At 37.9% G+C, this 24,532-nt stretch overlaps 1 protein-coding gene across 1 annotated transcript in view; it reads left to right on the top strand.

Annotated features, from left to right (window-relative positions):
- Positions 1-23,987, top strand: part of LOC124285386 (UTP--glucose-1-phosphate uridylyltransferase-like) — a 95,460-nt gene extending 71,473 nt beyond the window's left edge. The window contains 12 exon segments of the mRNA XM_046721612.1: positions 8,201-8,334; positions 10,218-10,286; positions 11,172-11,305; positions 11,873-11,907; positions 11,909-11,962; positions 12,415-12,483; positions 13,006-13,037; positions 13,872-13,968; positions 15,905-15,983; positions 17,206-17,369; positions 17,876-17,980; positions 18,806-23,987. Coding sequence (XP_046577568.1) covers positions 8,201-8,334; positions 10,218-10,286; positions 11,172-11,305; positions 11,873-11,907; positions 11,909-11,962; positions 12,415-12,483; positions 13,006-13,037; positions 13,872-13,968; positions 15,905-15,983; positions 17,206-17,369; positions 17,876-17,980; positions 18,806-18,913 — 1,080 coding nt within the window. The 3' untranslated portion in view covers positions 18,914-23,987.
- The last annotated feature ends 545 nt before the right edge of the window (positions 23,988-24,532 follow it).

Here is a 24,532-nt window from a genome sequence, read left to right as displayed (position 1 = left end):
CTAATGGTTAAAGCGTTGGCTCGTCACTCCGAAGACCCGGGTTCGAATCCCCACATGGGCACAAAGTGTGAAGCCCATTTCTGGTGTCCCCCGCCGTGATGTTGCTGGAATATTGCTAAAAGCGGCGTAAAACCAAACTCAGTCAGTCAGTCATGAAAATAGTTACCGTACTAATTTAGCTATCCCGGGTGACCATTGCGACTCTATACCAATGTAAAACACCTGTCAAAGTCAGTGACCAATTTTTCAATATTAGATCGTTAAAGAACATCTGACAAGGTACAGGTTTCTTTGTCAGCTACTGATTGATGGGTTATCGTTCCTTTATGTGGATATAGATGGATGCATTTCTCAAACAAGGTGATATAAGGTAATAAATCATTTATTGTAGCATTCAACAAAATCATTCCACTTCATTTGATTTACTCGTATGCGCGACAGACAACATGCACGAAGTCACTCTTATGGCGTGTGTTTGTGAAATATGATTCACTTAGGCAATATATAAAATGTCTAGATAATACAGTCATTTCTTAAATTCAGTAAAAACAGATCATGTACTTTTTTATGTAGTTCCAAGTGCATAAAACTATACTAATAAATTAACTATGATAGGGTTATAAGGCAAAAATATACAGACGCTCATTGAATTCATTTGGCGTAAAGCTTCAAAACAATTTCATTTGTCATAATTATCAAGATGGAAATATTAATGGGTAAAACAGATTACAATATTTTCCACATTAATTCCAAGACGAAACTGTATTTCATCTTTGTTGATCAATGTAAAGATATGCCCTTATACTATCAATGGTGCAGCAGAGATCGCAACCCAGTCAAGAATTCTGAAAAAATAACAATAACAAAAGCAACAACCAGTCACAGGGGAATTGCTCCAGATCAGTGCCCCTTTGAGGGCCAGCACATTTTAGAAACTACGCCCAGTAGAAAAACTGTTCGCCAAAACATTATAACTGTGTCATACTCTTGCAGCATTAATTACAAAACACAAATACATGGCAAAATGGCCTGACAAATTCTGTGGACAAATAGACAAGTCCTGTTGGCTGCTGGATATTACACTCTATGGCAGCACAGCAGTGGTATCAAAGCGGTAACTACAGCACCATGAAGAGTGCAGATAAACTTTTCTCATAACTCTTTTCCACTTTGCATGTTTAAGTTCTCGGTCAATATGACCGATTAAAGTAATGTAATACTTAAAAGCTGAGTGTCACGAGTCATTTACAGCGTAAAATAAACTGCAGGGCCACCGTAAGGGCTCACTGACATTTTAACCATCAGACCAATAACAAATCTTTCACTAAGGCCAGAGTTGTCTTCTTCTAACAAAATGGCTTACCGGTATATGTTACTGTGAAGGACCAGTTACTTTCTCAGTTAAAAAGCAGTTTGCTTAATGAGATAAGATAAGTTTCCACTGCACCTTTGAATAACAAACTTATCCTTGTGTTTTCCCAAATGTTTAGCCATAAAAGATCTTCTCTAATTTCTTTGTTCTTATGACATATTGACAGAAAGGGGTACTCATTATCTACCTGGTATTTTGATTACAAAGTTTTGTCTCTTCTTCAGGTTTATTTTCAGCTCTGCTGTTTTCAATTTCTAGTGGTAACACACCTTATATTTATTATGTGATTGTAGACATATTTGTTCAGATCCAAAGTAGTTAAATAGGATTCAGTTTCAACAATATTTTTAACTGTGTATAACATCCGAGTTTGGGGCTGTTGTTAATACTACCATACCATTTTGATACAGTTACTCTTTCAGTCTTTGAGTAAAACGTGAATATACTGATTTATATTCTCCACACGTAGTTCAGCCCCACATAAAACCATATGTACAAGGAAGTTGTTGAACATGTGCAAGCCAGGTGACTTTTCCTCACTCATCATACTACTGCAACATTTCTGACATATCTGTTCTATGGCAATCTAACAATTTTAAACCAGTATTTGTTCACCCTCTTTGAGGTGTTTACATACAGTGAATATCTCACACATTTATGGGTAATTGTATAATTAGGAGTTTTAAGATTGACTTGTAGGTAACACTTAACACCGACATGTGTACATTTTATATTTGATAATAAATTGTGAACCCCACTTTTCACAAACATAGGAGAGGATTGGAAATATCGGTGTATCAAAGATTTTAGTAAATACACTTCTATCGATAGTAGACAGAGTTTTCGTACAGGTGAATATACAACTTGGTGTTCTGTAAACACAATGCCGTTTGAAAAATGGTCAAATGTAACATGTCATGTTTTATATTATACTTTCTCGGAAAAGTACAGATTCTAGTACTTTTTGGGTTGAGTCACATCTGGGGTTCGAACCCACACTATCAGAATGACGTACAAAGTCAGCAATGTAACCCACACACGTTGCTGGCAAAAGGTATCAACTTGTCACATATGTATACCTAATGCCTCCATGGTATTAACTAACTCATTGATATACAGTGGAAACATGCATGGACTTAACATGTTTGTTAAGCCCTCAGGATGTGAAAAATATTATGAATATACATTATTATTCCTGGCACTATCATAGACATATTATGTATGCTTTGTATTTTTGTACATAGGTAATTGTACCAATAAAATTGTATATTTCATACAGTTCATCTCATCTCAAAGTGCCGGATGCCTTTAGAAATCTACAAAGGCTGTATAAAACTAACCTTTTTTTGTGCCGGTACTTTTGGCAATAATATCTAGAAGGACAATCTGTTGTCTGGACTGAAACATGAGAGTCATGAAGTGTTTTAGTATACAATTCATTCCTCATCATTAATCTGTCTTTCATATGTTTAAAAAATCTCTCAAGGACACTTACAAAGGCAATCCCAGATTAGTGATTTGGATCCTTTCTTATATAACTTTTATAGATAGGGATGATATCTGACCATTTTTCGAGAAATTTACATGATTCAAGGTATCATTAAAGAAAACTAAACGAGCCCAAGTAAAATATCATTACCTTCTCGTAAGAATTCTGCTGAAAGTTTATCTGATCCAGAAGTTTTGTTCCTCTTCAGTTATGATCCGACAAAAATTAACTTTTTGTTATCCTTGGTTGCACTTTCTTGACAAACACTGTCTTTGGGGAAAGGTAGGTCATTTCAATCTTAAAAGATTATCTACAGTGATACAATCGTTCAGCATTCCAAAACTAGCATTAAAATCACCACCTAAAATGGAAACAATTGATATGCATTCTCATTTGTTCAAATTATGTAACTTCCAAATGATGGTCATTACAGAGAATAAGGCATTCTCTTCCCACAGAGGTTACTTGTCATATCTTCCTACGAACCTCTGTTCTAATACGGCCATATTTCCCGGTTCTCGTAAAATCCCCTAGCGGCAAAAGATCGCAACACGAATTATCTCCCTTCTTTCTATCCAATCAGAACACGTGTTACATCGACTTAGATTCAACTTGACTAACACAAGCAAATGTGGGGCCACAAATATCCCCCATCTGCCGGGGACTTGTGTTGATGTTACACACAAGACGTTTAATGGCAAGCTTGTCCGTTGTCAACGAGGGCGATGGAGATGCCACTGATCAGCCATAACATGACTGAGTTCTGTCTAGAAGAAACGTTTGCGCATCGCGCAGGGGAAGAGGTTTAGTTTTCTCGAAGCATACGGAAATTACCGAGGCCTTGCGAATGATCACTTTTGAAACAACATCGCTGATTGCACAACTAAATCTGATTGCCTCCAATCACGAGTCTTGAACGCTCACACCATGAAAGGGCCGTATTAGAACAGAGGTTACGTAGGAAGATATGACAGGAGTAACCTCTGTGGGAAGAGAATGAGAATAAGGAGGTTGCGTACAAATCCCTCCTAGTGCCATGTTTTTGTCATCATACCACATGAGATTTATCCACCCGTACAAACAAAATTATCAAAATTTATGTGTAATATTGTGACACATTATGAAAGGTCTATTCTTATCAGTCTCAACATTCCGAACTGTGAAGCTCCGGGTTAGAATTGGTCTTCAGCAACCCATGCTTGTCACAAGAGATGACTAACGGGATCAGATGGTCAGGCTGGCTGACTTGACACATTGACACTCCTAATTGTGTAGATCGATGCTCATGCTGTTCTCTATATTGTCTGGTCCAGTCTCAATAAGTGTCATAGCCATACAGCTGGAATATTGCTGAGTGAGGCATTAAACTACAAGCAAACAAACTCAACGTTCCATCGCTATAGATTGGGTGCTTATAAATATAAGTCATCGAGTTTAAGCTGGGAGTTTTTGTCGCTAAGTTTGGTAAAAACTGTACTACATATCTCTGTCTTGAGGGTGTAGACATTTCACTTTTACTGCTCTTGGTTTGGATGTCTTTTTGTGTTCTACCATCGTGATGTGCATGTCGTGTATTGTTCACAGCCTTTGTCTGGGATACACTGTCAAAGACTAACAATGATCTACTGTCTGCATGCCTTTGTCTGGGTTACTCTGTCAAAGACTAACAATGATCTACTGTCTGCATGCCTTTGTCTGGGTTACTCTGTCAAAGACTAACAATGATCTACTGTCTGCATGCCTTTGTCTGGGATACACTGTCAAAGACTAACAATGATCTACTGTCTGCATGCCTTTGTCTGGGTTACTCTGTCAAAGACTAACAATGATCTACTGTCTGCATGCCTTTGTCTGGGATACACTGTCAAAGACTAACAATGATCTACTGTCTGCATGCAAAGACTTTGTCTGCATGGTCTACACTGTCAAAGACTAACAATGATCTACTGTCTGCATGCCTTTGTCTGGGATACACTGTCAAAGACTAACAATGATCTACTGTCTGCATGCCTTTGTCACTGTCAAAGATACACTGTCAAAGACTAACAATGATCTACTCTACTGTCTGCATGCCTTTGTCTAGGATACACTGTCAAAGACTAACAATGATCTACTGTCTGCATGCCTTTGTCTGGGATACACTGTCAAAGACTAACAATGATCTACTGTCTGCATGCCTTTGTCTGGGATACACTGTCAAAGACTAACAATGATCTACTGTCTGCATGCCTTTGTCGGGGATACACTGTCAAAGACTAACAATGATCTACTGTCTGCATGCCTTTGTCTGGGATACACTGTCAAAGACTAACAATGATCTACTGTCTGCATGCCTTTTGTAGACTTGTTTACTTCTTCCATCAACTAAACAATGTTATGTTGCCCTGAATATGATTCTATTACATCTGTTACGAGCGCCATGCTACACACATGACTCTCGAAGTGACAGATACTATCCGCATTCTGTCCTCCCAATTAAGACTACAAATAGTTTCTAATACGTTACACTCGTATTTTATTTTAGAATCATATTGGGAAACTGCTCATAATGTTTACACTTCTACAGAGATGTAACATAATATTACCTTTAGAAATACTGTTATCAAAATCTTGTTAAAAAACTTTCATCAATCAGATATATCACTGTCTCTCAGTGTTTGTTTGTTAATACGAACTTGGTTATAACTGCTGGCAACCATAGACTGCTTTCAATACTTAACAAGTAGTAACAGTAATGACAATAATAACTAGGATTGCCTCCTGGGCATTACTGACGGTCTTCTGACTTCCCCATACACTCCCCGTGGCTAACTTTACTTATACTGTTTCTTTGGACGCCAGCTGGAGCGCCCATTACAGTGTTTTTGAAATTAATTTGGCATTGATTCAATCCTGCTGACACAAACGGAAAATTCACAAACTGCAAAAAAACAAACAGGAAGACACAGTCAAACAAAGCAAAATAATACAGTAATATCTACAGACATATACTAAAAGTGATTACTGGTAAATATTGTAGATTTTGTTGTGGTCAAAAAGTCAAGCGTATTCCTGTCACAGTCAGGCTGGTAACCATACTGCTGGAGAAATCACATCCTGGCAATTCCAGAACACTAATTGTTTTGACTGTAGACCTAAGAACAACAGAGATAAGGCCTGTTAAAGAGGGAACTATTTCTGTGGGCTCTGGAAAACCAGGAAGTGGTGATTGTTGCTAGATTTTACGACGCTTCCTCCAGCTATCTCACCATTAACGAAATGCGAAAAGGCCTAATGTTAATGTTTGTGCCGTGATTGTGACGTAACTATTGACTTTTTACAAAATAATAATGTGAAGCAAAGATGTTCCACATTTCATTATCTACAGTTTGGTACCTTGAAAAATGAAATCCATTGTTTTCGCAGAGCTGACATTTTTATGAACCCTATGAAAATGTGTCTTGACAAATTGACCAACTTCCAAGGCTTATAACTCCACACCTATTCAAGATATCGACATGCCTTGAGCAAGCTCAGTAGTCCAGAGTTTGGGCTTTACAACGATATATCAAACACAATTGTACTATATGCCATTCAGGAGGAGAAGTTTTTTAAACACAGGCACCATCAAAACGTGAAAATCGGCAAAAAATTCAGTTTTTTTCAAAATTGAGGAAAATCTATCATGGCGGCCAACTTCCGCTATGCGTTGAATCGATGGGGAAGGAGGTTGTGTACATTGAGTGAAAATTTGGTCAATTTATCTCTAGTAGTTTTGGAGATACTGAGGTTTACAGATTTCGACATTTTGGGTTATCTGCCCTTACCGTAAGCCGGAAGTCTGGATTTTTTCGACTCTGTATCAATTTCAGCATACAGGCTATCATCTCTGAAAGTGTCATGAACATCGACCCAGCGGTTAGGTCAGGAGAGCTGGTACAAAAAACGTACAAATAATAATAATAATAATTCGAGTAAAAACAATAGGTCTTCCAGACATTCGTCTGAAGACCTAATGATAATAAGATTCCTCATATTAGCTGGACTTGACAGGACTTGACTATGACTCCATAGAAGGGTGTATGGTGCAAACACAAGACAGGCTTGATCAAAGGATCAGTGTACATTCTCTTCTCCCTGGGAAGTATGCAACTAAAGGGTAACCTTTGTAAATAGAGATTACAAAATGAGTGGGTGTTGAATAAGGAAATAATTCCAATGAGATAATTTTAAATGTTTTGATTTATTCATGAGTGAAAGTGAATCCATGATGACAAATCAAGCAGACGATGCAGAATGTAAACAAAACGAAAGGGAGATAACTCGGTTATGACTACTTTATAGATGAAAATGTGCAATTTTAAAATATTCAAATGAAAAGAAATGCTAATCCCCAGGACACTGAAATAAATTTTCGACTGGTTACACAACACCTGTTTCAAATAACCAAAATTATCGCATAAAGATATTGAAAACATATGTTTAACAAGGTTAATTATACACAAATGTTTTGTAAATTAGATGTACTTGGATATAAACCAGGATTACGCGTGGTGTGGTGCTGTGTATTCAGCAGCAGCCGCACATACGTACGTCCTGATTCTTGCACTGTTGTACCCAATATCTTTAAATTTGGTGACAGCCTACATTTGGGGATTACGCAGACACCAGTTGATTTAGGTGACTTTGATATTATCTTCAAGGTCACCACAACACTTTGACCACTTTTCAAACTTATGTAAACGCAATTTCTCATAAAACATTGCAACCCAATGTCTTCAATTATGTCAACAGCCTACATTGGGTGATTATGCAGACACCAGTCATTTCAGGCATCTTGTATATGACCAAAAACTATAAAGTAGTAAATATGTTATAAATATTTCATTCTTCTTTAACGGCGGGGGACATTGCCATATTAGTGGCAAACACTTCTTGTTGTTTTTTTGTGAGTTTAGTTTTATGCCCCTTTTACCTATATTCCAGCAATATCACTGTGGGCACCCCCATATTTATCTGTGAGGGAGGGTAAGAAAGCCTAGTGGTTAAAACATTTGCTGAGCATGCAGAGGGCCCGGCTCCGATTCCCCACATTGGTACAATGTGTGAAGCTCATTTCTGGTGTCCCTTGCCATGATTGTTATGGAATACTCACTATTTATCTAAGAATTGGTTTATCCAAACACGTAAGGTTTATTCAGTTCTCTGTGTGACATGAAACCAGTCTGAAGGTGTAAGTGCTTATTTCTTTGTTAAGTTTCAGAATACTGAAATGTTTTCTACGGTGTCACAAACTCACGATGATTTATCATCTGAAACAAGTAAGGTGAAATTTAATGGTATATTTCTTATATTTGCAGCATTTAAACAAAACATACAACACAGATGTTCCACTAGTATTGATGAATTCCTTCAACACCGATGATGATACGGCGAAGGTGCTGAAGAAGTACGGACAGGTGAAAGTCAGTATCTACACCTTCAACCAAAGCAGGTACTGAACAACAATATATTGTCCTCAGGACCTTCCTCCAGCACACCGTTGTTGTCTGTCTAAACCTGACATGTAGTGGACAGGGCAAGTCCAGTTTAGACAGTGGTTCAGATTAGTGAGATTATATCATTTGTCCAGTTTTGGCAGATTTCAATGAGATATAACAGTTGTAAAAAATGCTGTTCTTTATGTTTTACCTTTGTTCTTTTAGTTTTTGTAGAGAAATCTATAATCCCTCCCTAACTGACGTTATTGTCATCATCTTGTGAAGATTTCTTTTCGATTTCTTTTATCGAGTGACAAGGTGAACTTCCGTCTCAACCCATGAGCAGTCCCTTCTCCTTTGTAAGGCATTTTCTTTAAGACCAGACATCAGTATACATTCCATTGTTGTTTTTGGAATTCTCAGTGTTTCAGCCATTTGAGATTTATTGTAGATTATTCTTGAAGTTTTTCCAATAATTTCTTTCACATGCACGCTAGTTGGGGCATCTTTTCCACACAAAATGCAAAGCTGCAAAAAGCAGATAAAAAACTGTCAGATCACAAAATGGCAAACATCACATGACCTTCACAACTTCATCCACATCAAACATGCAGCCATTAACGCTGCGATACAGTTCAGAACACACAACATATAAGACAAATACCTATATCACATACCTATTTTGCAGACAAATTATGTTTTGGTCTTGTTTTAACCATTTTCTGTAATCGCTCAAACTGCATGTTTGGTTCTGTTTTGAGCCTGTACTTTCTGCTTATGTTGGCATAATTGAGTTCAGATGATTAGATTTTATTGTTTCCTTGGTATTTATGCCAGAAATATCTGAACATCAATGTTGATTGTAACTTTAGTTAAATAGCTGTCTTCATTGACATTTTAAACTGTCAGCTATACGCAGGTGAGCGTCAGTGCTTTGGCAATAAACGGATCAGTCAATGAAATATACATGGTGTTTGACAGGAAAATGCAAATAAATTGTATCCACAATAGAGGACAATAAATTAAACATGTCCAGGGTAAGACTTCCTAACGGTGTGTCAGAGGTATGTCCTATCTATGCTGTTATCTTAGAGCCGCTGTGGCTTCATATGCCGAGAAACACCTGAGGTGCTTATGTTATTGGTTGAAGTGCTTTAATATAACTCAAAACACTAGAGGGCTTGGTTGAAGTGAACGAGCTGATGTCACTGTTCAGTGTTCAAGTTTTTTCCACGTTCTTACCAAGATTTTATTAGACTGGAAATATTGTTCTTCTGAACATATCATTTCATATAAAATTCTGTGAAGTTCACCTAACTGTCTCTTAAACGGACAACCCATTAAGAATGAATACAGCAGAACTGTATCTACGTGGTCTCAGACGCTCAGTTTGGTAATGAACTGAAAAATATGTTTTATCTTTAACCAAATGCTGTTTGACAGATTACTACACTGTTCATATCATTTCTGTTAGATTGTATGAAATTCACCTAACTGTCTCTTAAACACACAGATCTGGGTTAGAATTTGTCTTCAGCTACACATGCTTGTCGTAAGAGACAACAGGATCAGGTGGTTAGACTTGCTGACTTGGTTGACACATGTCATCGTATCCCAGTTGCGTAGATCGATGCTCATGCTGTTGACCACTGGATTGTCTGGTCCAGACTCAATTATTTACAGACCGGTACCATATAGCTGGAATATTGCTGAGTGCAGCATTAAACAACAAACCAACCAAATTAAACGCACAACCCGCCAAGAATGAATACAGCAGAAGTGCATCAGTGTGGTCACTGTCAGACACTTCTTTTGAACTGAAAAAAATATTTTGTATTCTTCACCAGTTGCTGCTTGACAGATTACAAAACCACTTCATGTGTGTGTTTTTTACCAGGTATCCAAGGATCAACAGAGAGTCCCTGTTGCCTATTCCCCTGAACTTTGGAGTTGAGAGTCAGGACGGGTATGTATGTGCTACATGAAAGCCTCCCCCTCCTAAATGTTGGTGCCAGAGCCCCATAAGGTTGTACTCTGGATGTCCTAATAGTTTACTAGATGTATACGTTCGTCCCTTATCCTTGCATGAAGCGACAGGTCAATACGGTATTGATCACTTGGCTATGAGCATGTACAGTCATGTATTGTATGTGTAAATCAGTGTAATATATTTGTACATGCTGTTACACAGATATTATCAAGAGTTCTTTATTCAGGATTTATGACAGATTTGGTGGTATGCCAGATGGCAAGGTCAAGTTTGGTACATTTCTAAATGGGAAGCAAGATTAAACAATAGTAAAGGGAAGCCAGCTATTTTGAATTTGAATCAGCCATTTTAAATTATTTTATTTTATTCAGAATTATTATGTATATTAAAGTCAGGTAGGATAGCAATTGAGAATTGGTACCAAGTAACCTATGACAGTGTTTGCCATGACGCAGAAAACCTGCATATTTGACGCTCAAATTATCTCAAATATGCAGTGAATTTAAAAGCTTGCGTCATTGTTGACGCTATGCTTCTGGGCCCTTAGTTCAGATAGTCTAAACTGACCAGAGAGTCATGATGACTCCTAAATTTTTATGCCTAGGGCAAACACTGCTATGAAGGTTCTAAGAGTTGAGTAAATGGGTCAGGCTGTGGGAACTGGAATTGAGCACTGCTCATGACATCCATCACTGGATTGTTTGGTCTGTCCTGAGTGCAGCGTTATACAGCCAACACACAAAGGCACACACACACACACACACACATACACATACACATACATACACATGCACATGCACACTCACAGGCACACGCACATGCACAGCTCCCCATAGATCATGATGATGGTTGTCCCCGCAGGTGGTACCCTCCTGGTCACGGAGATGTCTACCTCAGCTTCTACAACTCCGGGCTGTTGGATGAGTTCATAAAGGCAGGGAAGAAGTATGTGTTTGTTTCCAACATCGACAACCTGGGTGCAACTGTCGACCTCAGTATCCTTTGTCAGCAACAACTAAGCTCACACACTTCATTGGCCGGAGAAACAACATTATCCTGTCACTAGTAATATTTCCAGACGAAATGTTTGCTAGGTTTCACAAACGTAAGAGGCTTCACCTCAGGCATACTGAAGTTATCTCCCTTGGCGACACTATTTTGTAGGTGTCATCTTAAATTGTGTCTTGCTCAAATATCACATGTTATCATACAAATAATTCCATTAGAAATGTGGCATGTGCTATCAGGGATTCTAGACTGATGAGGTTCAGACTGATGTGCTTTTCAGACGACAGGGTTCAGACTTGTGCTTTTTAGACTGAGAGGGTTAATTTTTTTCAGTATTTTTTTTTATTGGTTCAGATAATGTAGTTTCACTGTATGGATATATACTTCTCACAGTTATCTTCGTAAGAAACCACATATAGCTAACATCTTACCAACTGTGTCTACTAACACCAGGTTGCATGATATCATTGATGAATCTTTCCACACAGTGGAATGAAATGGACTTTCAACACTTGCAACACTTCTTTGAGTTGCAACACCTTAACCAATGAAAGATATTCTTAATTTCCTTCTGAACCCGGAGAGACGGACCTACGCCAGAGTTTGTGATGGAGGTCACCGACAAAACCAGGGCAGATGTCAAGGTAGACAACTCTTGATTGTCAAGCTAACCAGACACACTCCAAACAAAATGTATCTCAGTTCAAACACTGTCTGCTATCCAGTGTATTATGTCTCCAGGCTGTTATGATGGATACACAGAACCCATTCGACACCTAAATTAACTTCTTCTGAAATGTCACGATGTTCAAAATACAAAATAACCATTCAACCAAACTATCCAGATGAATGAGAGACATTCCGGGACATGGTGAGATAGCATCCAAAACAAAGCTATGGTACCATTAGAGTCTAAAGCACTTGAACAGAATACATTGGATATTATATTTTAGGGTAAGATCAAGACAAAAATGTAAACTGCAGACTGGGAAAAGGTCTGTTCTTTGTTTCCAAGTTATATTTAATATTATGAAATGCTGGGTGAGGGGATGATGGACCAGTGTTCCTGCTCTTAATTTTACACTTGACCCTTCAGGGTGGGACACTGGTAGAATATGAAGGCAAGACAAGGCTTCTGGAAATTGCCCAGGTCCCCAAGGAACATGTGAGTAGTAATGTCAGCTCCAGATTTAACAATGAGTACATTACTTATGTAACAGTGATTGCATTGTTTATGTAACTGTGAATACATTACTTATGTAACTGTGAATGAATTTCTTATGTAACAGTGAATGCATTATTTATGTAACTGAATGAATTTCTTATGTAACAGTGAATGCATTATTTATGTAACTGTGAATGCATTTCTTATGTAAAGTGAATGTATTATTTATGTAGCTGTGAATGCATTAATAATGTAATAGTGAATGCATTAATAATGTAATAGTGAATGCATTAATAATGTAATAGTGAATGCATTATTTGTGTAACTGTGAATGTATTCCTTATGTAACAGTGAATGTATTATTTATGTAACTGTGAATGCATTACTTATGTTGGATGCTTATGTATCCATCAGGTATTCACTATCGTTGTGATATGTATAATTGTATTTTATGTTTGTTTGTTTTTGTTGCTCTATAATTATCATAGGTTTTATTAACATACTGCTTCATTATTTCTACAGGTTGATGAATTCAAGAGTGTAAGCAAATTCAAGTAAGTAAATTTTCTGTAAATCAGAATCATTTGTTTTGTTACATGCATAATCAGTTTTAATGAAAACATCACTTGTAACCACACAACTGTGATAATTTGACATTTCTAAGTGACAAAAGTGACATTTGAGACTAGACTAGTTGTACGATGGAGTTGAGGTGGTTATCTGACCATGCTGACCGTGTGGCAACATGCCAATTGTTTGTCATGGGCTACAGCAACAGGCTGTTGTAATGTGGCAGTCATATTGTTGACAACAGTGTGAACAAGATATATCTAATCTTTATAACTGATATTATAGGGTTGTCCTTATGTTTCACTTCACTTCTGTATTTTAATATTCAGTTAGTGCATGACTTTAGTTCTATTCCGCTTTTAGCAATATTCCAGCAATATCATGGTGGGGAACACCAGAAACATTGCATCCATGTGGGGAATCGAACCCAGGTCTTCGGCAAGGGGATGCTTTTACCACTAGGCTACCCGACAGCTCCTTTTAATATTCAGAGTTTTGGGCAATAATCATTTTAAAATAAATTTACTCAGCTCAGTATTTTTTATTCCATTTAACATGACATTGTGGTATGGACGAGTTCACGGAGGGAAATTACTTGGGAATTTGTGCTGGATGTTGATGTTTTAGAGTGCAGGTATTTAGTGGTTAATTCTTCTACATTTCTAATCCATACAAATTATATAAATAGAACACTCGAGAAAAATACATTGTATTTATATCATGTATATCATTTGCTTTCGTCTCCATTCAGATAGTCCACAATGAATGAAGTCTATTATTCACAGTATAATAGTGCTCTAAATAACATTTCCTTACAGGATTTTCAATACAAATAACTTATGGATGAATCTAGATGCTATCAAGAGGATTATAGAAGAGAAAACACTACACATGGAGATCATTGTCAACCCAAAGGTAGGGCGATTAACTTGTATTTCCTTCCATATTGTGCATGTGTTCCTGGGTTTCGCTGTTGAAATACTGATGTTGTATTAAAACATTCCTAATGTGATATTATACAATTATAGACTCTTGTAGAGGTCGATATCGGTTTTTATTAACCTGAGTAAAACAATATCGTCCGAGCTTGCGAGGTTGATTGTGACAATGGAATGATGTCCTATAGGTATTCCTAATGTCATATCAGTGATTGTTATTGTGACAATGGAATCATGTCCTATAGGTATTCCTAATGTCACATCAGTGATTGTTATTTTGACAATGGAGTCATGTCCTGTAGGTATTCCTAATGTCATATCAGTGATTGTTATTGTGACAATGGAATGATGTCCTATAGGTATTCCTAATGTCATATCAGTGATTGTTATTGTGACAATGGAGTCATGTCCTGTAGGTATTCCTAATGTCATATCAGTGATTGTTATTGTGACAATGGAATGATGTCCTATAGGTATTCCTAATGTCATATCAGTGATTGTTATTGTGACAATGGAGTCATGTCCTATAGGTATTCCTAATGTCATATCAGTGATTGTTATTGTGACAATGGAATCATGTCCTATAGGTATTCCTAATGTCACATCAGTGATTGTTATTTTGACAATGGAGTCATGTCCTGTAGGTATTCCTAATGTCATATCAGTGATTGTTATTGTGACAATGGAATGATGTCCTATAGGTATTCCTAATGTCATATCAGTGATTGTTATTGTGACAATGGAGTCATGTCCTGTAGGTATTCCTAATGTCATATCAGTGATTGTTATTGTGACAATGGAATGATGTCCTATAGGTATTCCTAATGTCATATCAGTGATTGTTATTTTGACAATGGAGTCATGTCCTGTAGGTATTCCTAATGTCATATCAGTGATTGTTATTGTGACAATGGAATGATGTCCTATAGGTATTCCTAATGTCATATCAGTGATTGTTATTGTGACAATGGAGTCATGTCCTGTAGGTATTCCTAATGTCACATCAGTGATTGTTATTGTGACAATGGAGTCATGTCCTATAGGTATTCCTAATGTCATATCAGTGATTGTTATTTTGACAATGGAATCATGTCCTATAAGTATTCCTAATGTCATATCAGTTACTGTGACAATGGAGTCGTGTCCTGTAGGTATTCCTAATGTCATATCAATTATTGTGACAATGGAGTCATGTCCTGTAGGTATTCCTAATGTCATAGACCGCCTCCGTTGTGTAGTGGTTAGAGCGTCCGCCCAGACAGCGGAAGTTCGCGGGTTCGATCCACGACCGCTTCATACCAAAAGACGTTAAAATATGGTACTTGTTGATCCCTGCCTGGCGCTTGGCATTAATGGGTACATCAAGGACTGGTCGGCTCAGAGTCAGTATAATGTGTCTGAGTGGGGTATTCCTGCTTCACTGCGGCATGGTATCTCAGTGGGCTAGCACTATAAATCCAGCTTCAGTCTGGGCTAGTACAAGCAGGCACACATACACATACACACACATGCACGTCGTCATATGAGCGAAATATTCTCAAGCACGACGTTAAACCCAATTTCACCTCACCTCACCTAATGTCATATCAGTGATTGTTATTGTGACAATGGAATCATGTCCTATAGATATTCCTAATATATTTCGTGTTTGAATTTGGTAGTAGCCTTGTGCATCAAAAGAGTCAACTTAATGAATCAGGAGTAGAGATTCAATGACTTTACTGGGAGATTCAATGACTTTAACCCGATGACGTCTCAGGTTCTCTGCTTGCTGATGCAGATTATGTTCAGGTTGATTGATTTATGTCTCAATTACTGACTGAAACTCACAAAATTCACTGCTATTTAGACATAAATAGTACTTTGTATAGATTTGGATTGTGTGTCTGTAATTGAATTTGCTTATCTCACAGACTCTCGACAATGGCACCAATGTTATTCAACTGGAGACAGCTGTTGGAGCTGCCATCAAGAGCTTTGAAGGAGCTATAGGTAACCATGGCAACTGTCCTATAAGCTGCTTTCTCTTACATATTCAGTCCTGAATGATTCCACTGCTCCTGAGTATCTAAGGTGCCTATTTTCGTACAAAACTTCAAACAGAACTCTTCGATCCAGCAGTGCTTTGAATGATCTTGCCATCCACAGAACCACTACTAAAATGGGGGAAAGGTGTTTTACAGTTGTAGCCCCAGCCTTGTGGAATGAACTTCCAGCTGAACTGAAAAGTGCAAAATCAAGGGATTCATTCCAAAAAAAACCTTAAAACACACCTATTCAGACAATATTTTAGCTTTGAATCCTCGACTCCCCCATATTCAGCATCTTAGCTTTTACTGTCATTTTAAGCATCACTGGGTTTTTTCTAATCATTGTGTAATTTTTCTGTAAAGCGCCACTGAGCAAGAAATAACCTGGATATTGGGCGCTATACAAATAAATTGTCATTCATTGTCATTCATTCATTCACTCACTCCTTGCAGCTTATGTTTTCATATTACTCCATCCTTGGAGAGGTCAAGTAATGTGCAATACTCTGTGCAGAGTTGTGTCCCTTGAACTGCATGTGGGTTTGAATTCTGGTTTGTCCCAGTAATGTTTCTCATCAGCACCATACCCCTTGTTGTTGTTTTTACAAAAGTGATAAATGTACATCACTTCAGGACTCCAACATTAAGCTGACATACCATGAGGACATTTCAGGACAGTAAAAGGTGGCTATAAATCTAACTCACACCAAAACCATTGTATGTGTTGATGTAGAATAAATGGAAGATGTGATACAGGTAACAAAGATACACGTACATGATTCACTAGGAGTTTAGACCCATGAAGATCCGGGTTAGAATTGGTCTTCAGTAACCCATGCTTGTCGTAAGAGGCGACTAACGGGATCAGATGGTCAGGCTCGCTGACACATATCATTGTATCCAAATTGCATAGAACGATGCTCATGCTGTTGATCACTGTATTGTCTGGTCCCGACTTGATTATTTACAGACCACCGCCATATAGCTGGAATATTGCTTAGTGCGGCGTTAAACAACAAACCAACCTACCACTGGGAGTTATTAATGTAGAATCTAATTATTGCTTTGGTCCCTGACAAATCTGTAAATGTCTGTAAAAGTTTTGCCTCAGATGTATATTAATTTGTGTTGTCTCTGGTAATTCATGTATGATTAAGTGTGTGCATCTTACATCATGTAACTAGGTATAAACGTGCCGAGGAGTCGGTTCCTTCCCGTGAAGACATCCTCGGATTTGCTGATAGTAATGAGTAACCTGTACAACATGAAGACAGGGGCCCTGGAGATGAGCCCCAAACGTTGTTTCCCCACCGTGCCCCTGGTCAAACTTGGAACACACTTTACAAAGGTAGGCCAATAGGACTGGCAACAAAACACAAACTGATGCTCTTCAAATCTGGTAGATATATTTTAGAACCCTCCCCTGTGAAATCTATTTGCTAAACAATCTCCTTACAATCACTTTTACTCTGATACCATAACTCTCGGCAAAGTAACCTAGCAATCATTTCACATGTCAAGACTGGAGAACTCTGTAATTACCTCAGGAGGATTCTGGGATAGAGAAGGTCCCCACAACCTTAGCTGGTCGTAAGAGGCAACTAAGTGGATTGGGTGGTCAGACTTGGATAATTGTTTGTCATCCCACTACGATAGTGTGGAATGTTGATTAAAACAGATCACTGGATTATCTGATCCAGATTTGATTATATAACAGGCTGCTGTTAGATGACTGGAATATCATGGAGAGTGAGGTTGGCCAGATTTGCACCTACTTTTTCACTACTTTGTATTATCTTATGATTAATATTTCTTTTGAAGTCTTGTAAATCATAACAATTTGTTTGATCCCAGGTTAAGGACTTCTTGTCCCGGTTCTCCAGCATTCCCGACATAATGGAGCTGGATCACCTCACAGTGTCGGGCGATGTCACCTTCGGCAAGAATGTCAGCCTAAAGGTACGTACTAGCTCACCAAACAAAGATCGTGGATGGAAGGATGGGTGGGTCGGTGGGTGGATGGATGGATGGATGGATGGATGGTCATTAGCTTTAGAAGTTTAGCCACTAGTCCAAAGCCAGATTTGATTAAAATTCTGTTCTAGGATGCTTGCCAGTAGATACTGGTATATTAACACTTTAGAAACTGATGTTCAAAGCATGATCAGGATAGTAGACATTTTGGGCACGGACTGCATCAGTGTATTGATGCATTGCAAATTTACCCCTCTATGCATGTACGTGTTCATACTTTAAATCTGTTGATTTTGCAAAACCTAAAATTTACTGTCCTGATAACCACATGAGCACCTTACCAAGAACAAACTGCTAAACATGATTAGATAGCAGTGTCAGACCAAACGTCAATAAACCATCCATGCATGATGATATCAGCCAACTTCTTTCAGAGGCATTTTAGAAGTTGTAAAGATAATAGGAAAACCAAGAAGTTAATTAATCATAGAAGGGCGGTGGGGGTAGCCTAGTGGTTAAAGCGTTTGCTCATCACGCCGAAGACCCGGGTTCGATTCCCCACATGGGCAAAATGTGTGAAGCCCATTTCTGGTGTCCCCCCGCCATGATATTGCTGGAATATTGCTAAAAGCGGCGTAAAACCAAACTCACTCACTCACTATCAATAGAACTTGGTTTTCCTTCAGTTTCAGCCAAGTATATATTTTAGCCTTTTGTATGAAGGTGTGCAAGGGTCTCTTCAAGTCATGTCCCAGGAATTTTTGAATGAAATTTAGTCAATCGTAAATGTTTTTTCCATTTTATTACCAGGGAACGGTCATCATCATAGCGAACCATGGTGAGAGGATAGACATCCCAACTGGTGCCATCTTGGAAAATAAGATAGTATCCGGCAACCTCCGTATCCTCGACCATTAAGATGAAGAATTAGAATTATTGTTTTTGATGGCACTACCATGCTAAGCCTATAAGTGTGCAAATTGTATATAATGTCAACTGTCCATACACTTTCAACAGATAAGATATCCAGTGTTGTGTGAAAATGGGTTCTTGGATAAATTATACAAATGGGGTCAGTTTGGGTATCATTTTTAATCACATTTCACTTATAAGTGGATTTAGGGAGTGAAAATATAACAATGTAATTGTTAGCATGAGTTTGTTGTGTGGTTGTTTTGGAAAGAATGTTTATGAATATATGACAGTACATTGGTGTAATAAACCAGATGAGCTTGTAATATAATATAGAGATAGAATCTCTCCAAGGTGTCTAACAAATATGACTATATTCCTCCCTCACATAATGAGATCAAGAAAACCATTTCTCAATAAAAGCAGTCAAACAGGCTTTAGAATATTTGTAACACTCTATGTAACATGGTTACATAAATTTGACAAGTCATACGACTGCCTTTGAAGTATGGACAATCTAGGCATAAAACCGATTTCTACAAGCTTAACCCCCAAACTGTATATCGCTCTGAAAGAATATCACGTTATTATTGACTCTCATAATCATATGAAATATTGTTGTTTTCATGGCCAAATGAGCAGAAATGTATTGACCATACTCCATGTAACCGGTGTATGAAATAAGCCAATAACCCAGCCAGAGATCGTAACTGCAATATGTTACCAGCCCAAAATGGATTTAACCAGACCAAATATGGTGAATTTACTCAGATGTATGGAACATCTAAAATTTAGCCATCAGGGCCCCGTTCCTCAAAGCAATCGTAGCGCTACGACAGTCGTAAGTCTATGTTAAAGTATGGGAGTTACGACTGTTGTAGCGCTACGATCGCTTTGAGGAACGGTGCCCAGGGGTGGCTAGCTGTAACTTTAGACCATCCGTCAGACATCTAGACCGTCTCGGTCGGGCGGTCTGACGGGCCTTATTTCATACACTGATGTAACAGGTGAGAATTGGAGGCTATTTATATCCTTATATCAAGAGTATTCAGAAGCACAATCATGCAAATTAACAAATGTATATTTACAACTGACTTGGCATTACATGAAGGTAGTTTATTTCGGGGAAATTGTAAGTATGAAATAATAGGAACAAGTGTGACATGAAGCCTTCCACACAAGGGGTAGTCTGTTGGAGATGTTTGGTAGAGTTGTTTGGTAGCTGTTTCAGAGGATCTAGTCCGGACTTTCCTATAGAAACACTCCATGATCCTTGCAGTTCTTTCTCATGACAGTGTTACCCTGTAACATACAATATCTGTATTATTTTACACTGAATTTACATGTATTTGTAGATTCCTTTAAACTGTGTTCCATGTCAGGCTGTGTTTATCACAAATGTCTCATATACAGATATTTTCTTCCCGGTTGAAGATGTGCTAGTATTAACAGAACTATCTCTTCACACGTTCTAATTGCACCTTTTTAGAACTATCTGGAATGTCTTACCAGAATTTCCTAAATATCCCTTTTCTTTATTGTTCTGCAATATTTATTCATCAGGTTATAAAATATACAGCTGTTTTACCATGAAAGTCGGTTTCATTGGTTGATCTCTCCTTTCAAGATTACATCTGTAAAGCCCATGTGTTACCAGTAATTAATGCTCTGCTGATACTTCAGTCACCGTATTTCCTCTACCAGACACCCAGGTGTCTATTAGTGTAGGGCAAGCTGTAAACAATGAGCCTCGTTCATGCTAGTCCAGTTGCAACTCACAACCCGGTAACAGTAAATTCTAGATATGCAGCTGCTGAAAATCACCTTATTAAATCACTAACTTATCATCAAATGATAGACCCAGTGTCTAATAGAGGAAATGTGGTATTTAGACATATCGGAGGGTTGCAGTTTGATGTGTGCATACATGTTATAAAGCGTACCGACTTATTTCTTGAACATACTTGTTCTTTACAACAATATATATAATAAACACCCCATGTTTTAGCATGTAAATTAAGTTGACTATCGTTCTTTTATTTCTGTGACAACAGCTTGCTTTAAGTTTATGTATAGATATGTAAATCAGATAGATAGGTATTTATACAAGATTAAATCTTGCAACATGCTAATACGGTATTCCCTGACTTTCACCTGTCAACATTTGCATCAACTCGTATGTTCATGATGCAGTATTGTATATGGTAATGGCAACCTCTTGTCCCCACAAACTGAGTTTATTGCTGTATCAGCAGAACAGGGGACTAGCCATAGTCATGTCATAGACTAGAACACTGACAGATCTGTCTAAAATGTAATTATGTTGGTTATTCAATAGTTATACCCACATTGTTGTAGGTGTCTGATTCCACAGTTAGGTCATGAGTCCTCCCAGGTGAAGCTGAGGTGATCTCACAACCCAAACTGTAGTGATATCTAAGACCACAGAGAATTAATTTCTTGTTTCTCATTAACACCCAACCCTAATTTTTAAAACATTTTTTTGCACTGGTAAATTTTCATGTATAAAGCCGGCAGACTTCAGAAATCCATCTCAGCTTCCAGCATTCCAAGTTTTCGACTAACATTGTAGAGAAAATAAGAAAAAAGAATATTCAAACTAAGAATAAAATTTTCCCTACCTACACATTTATTTAAAAAAACAAGGGGTGAGAAACAAGAAATTATTTTATGTGGCCTAAGGATGCACTGAAGCAGCGAGATTATGACCGACTGCTTGCAATGAACCTAATCACAATGAATTCATTTCGGGACACCTACATGACCCTGTGAGAGACATCGTATTTTTCAATACCCCAGTCCCGGTTGTTGTGGTATAAAATTGGTTGTGCAATCGTGTCATTTGAAATATATATTCACAGCATCAGTATCATTGATATCACAGTCTAAGTGACATGATATGATAAACAGTGGCATGTGTCAATCTCAATAAACCCAGTGAAGTAAAACCAGATACATTTACAGAACAGGACCTTCATCCATTGCAGTGTTTTACAAGCTTCTTTGTTCCACTTGTGATGTAATAATGGATTGTGTTTGCTTGATTTGTGACATTGTAAAAACAATGGTTGTACTTGAAATTTCTGTTTATTTTACAAACAGCTTATTGCGAAATTAAAAATTAACAATTGTGAGTACTTGGGAATAGACTTTCAAAATAATTTACAGTAAAACACCTTCATACTTGAGAACTTTACTTAAAAGAAATTTTCACATTTTTATTTTTATTAATGCCTTTCAAAAACTACATTTTTTATTGTCAAAACAGACTGGATTTGTTTGGCTGTACATACATTTTAGTTGCCTTATGAAGTAATTATGGAAGTCTGAACAAAATCAGAGATCCATCTTTTTTATCACAATAAAACATCCCTATAGAGTCTGCCCAAACATTCATGTAAAAAAAAAGATTGTTGACAGTTCATGTTCACAGATACCTTGATCTGTTCATCAAGGCAATGCAACCCACCTCCACTGTTTTTCTAATGAATTACGTAATGCATCCCAATTGTGCTATTTTTAAGAATATGCAAAAAGCTGCTAACACGTTCAGACACTGTGTTAGGTTCAACTATTGTTTCGACTATGGTGTAGAGAAACTTTTGCCATCTCACTTACACTGTAAGGTTGGCTGTTGATCATGGTGAACTATATGCTTGGGTTTTGATAGGAATCATTTATGGGAACTGGTTTGTGAGGGATTTCTTTCAGATGTAATAATATTACTTGTTGCTTGGATTCTGGTGAAGTCTGCGTGGGGCTTGGTATATCAAATGTAAATAGGTGCTTCATTATTAGCTGGGGGGCGATTCCTTATACTACAGTAATATAAGGTTACAACAGAAATTCTTCTAATTCACACACAGTTCCAAATATATGGGTAATGACATGCTCCTAGCCAGATGAGTACATGTTTAGTGTCTGCCTTCAATGTGTATTATATGTGCCATATTTTTGCAACATGTTGGAGCACAGATGGCCCTTTTGTCAAAGGTGCTGCAATTTGCTGTGCACAGTTGTGTCCTTTAGGTCCTCCAGAATCCCATATTCGGCGAATCTAATTCCCGATTCGCCCTGATTATGTTTTAGGTTTGTCAGCAGCCTGGGATTACCTGAAATGGTAAATTTCCAAAACCTGCATCACTTCGGGCTGTCCTCGGATGTCCAGCTGACGCCATATGATATTACTCTCTCAAACGATCATGATGATCCCTTCTATCAATGCCGCTGTTGTACGCATGTTAAAGTGTACTATATATGTATAAAGTGTACAACGAATCCTGCAGCTATGATTTTAACATCAGAGTAACTGTTGCACTAAGGTGATACATATTACTACAAAAAAAGTTAGGACCACTTGTTCAATCTTCCATAGCCTGAGAAATGTATACTAACAAAACAGATTAAGAAACACTTGATTCTTTCCTACTATGGGGTGGTGGGGTAGTCTGGTGCTTAAAGCATTGGCTCATCCGCCCAACACCCAGGTTTGATCCCCACATGGGAACAATGTGTGAAGCCCATTTCTGGCGTCCCCCCACCGTGATATTGCTGAAATATTGCTAAAAACGGCGTAAAACCATACTCTTTCCTACTGTAGTTAAAGCTATGACAGATAACTACAGCAATGAGGAAGAATCCTGTATTTGTGTAGTAACTGGTCATTGTGTCGGAAAGGTTCTAGCCAGTCTCATTCAGTTCACTTGTTGAGACAGAGAGATCGAATCTGAGTAAAAGATTTTGTTACTGTAAATTAACAGCTTTCAATGCATTCCTGCGTACTGTCACTTGCAGCCAAGTCATCCATCAAACTGATGTAATTATTTTGTATGATCTGTGTGTGATGCTTCCTGAGATCTCCGTGGATGTACTTACAATCAGCTGGTGCAGATGGTACACTCTGTTACCACGTGTGTCCCCCCTCACCAACTTCTGTGACAACAACTTCTTTAGAATGGCAAACACCGAGCAACCTTGTTCTGTTGCATGCAGTGAAAGATTGGAAATCATATAGATATATATTTGTGCCAAATAGGAATAAAAGTGATCCAATGTAAAACTGTTTGTTGTTTCTGTTCACTGCATTACCTGTATGCATGTTATATATTCTAACATCCTGAGTATCACTATGGAATATGTTCACAATAAAACATTTAAAGATATAAAGGCTGAGGATATAATTAAAGGTGACCTAATGTAAACCTGCTTCATGTGAATTAATTGTCGGGGTAAAGATGTGAAATTTTCAATTAAATATCACTAGATGTGATGATTTACCTTTACACTTGTATTTCTTTGCGCTAGACATTGTGGCTACCATGTGAATCTGTCTCATGTAAGCATAGGTCTGAGGTAATCAACAAGCGTGTATAGTGAAATTTCAATTTCACACTTGCAACTCGCACACCTCACAATCCATCAGTCTCAAATGAAATCAAACGGACTGTAGTGCTTGATAGCAAAGATCCGATTGTGGGTGCATGGACACCTGTGCTCAGATGCAATTATTAGATTTTGTGTTAGTGAGCAATTCATTGGTCTCAAATGAAATCAAATGGACTGCAGTGTGCTAGGCCCACGACCGCCGTTATACAGCAGGAATGC

This window comes from Haliotis rubra, unplaced genomic scaffold, assembly GCF_003918875.1.
Source record: "Haliotis rubra isolate DU_JTF1 unplaced genomic scaffold, ASM391887v1 Scf36, whole genome shotgun sequence".
NCBI classification, from domain to species: domain Eukaryota; kingdom Metazoa; phylum Mollusca; class Gastropoda; order Lepetellida; family Haliotidae; genus Haliotis; species Haliotis rubra.
Note: the sequence above shows the minus strand (reverse complement) of the source record. Positions and strands in the feature narration are given on the sequence as shown.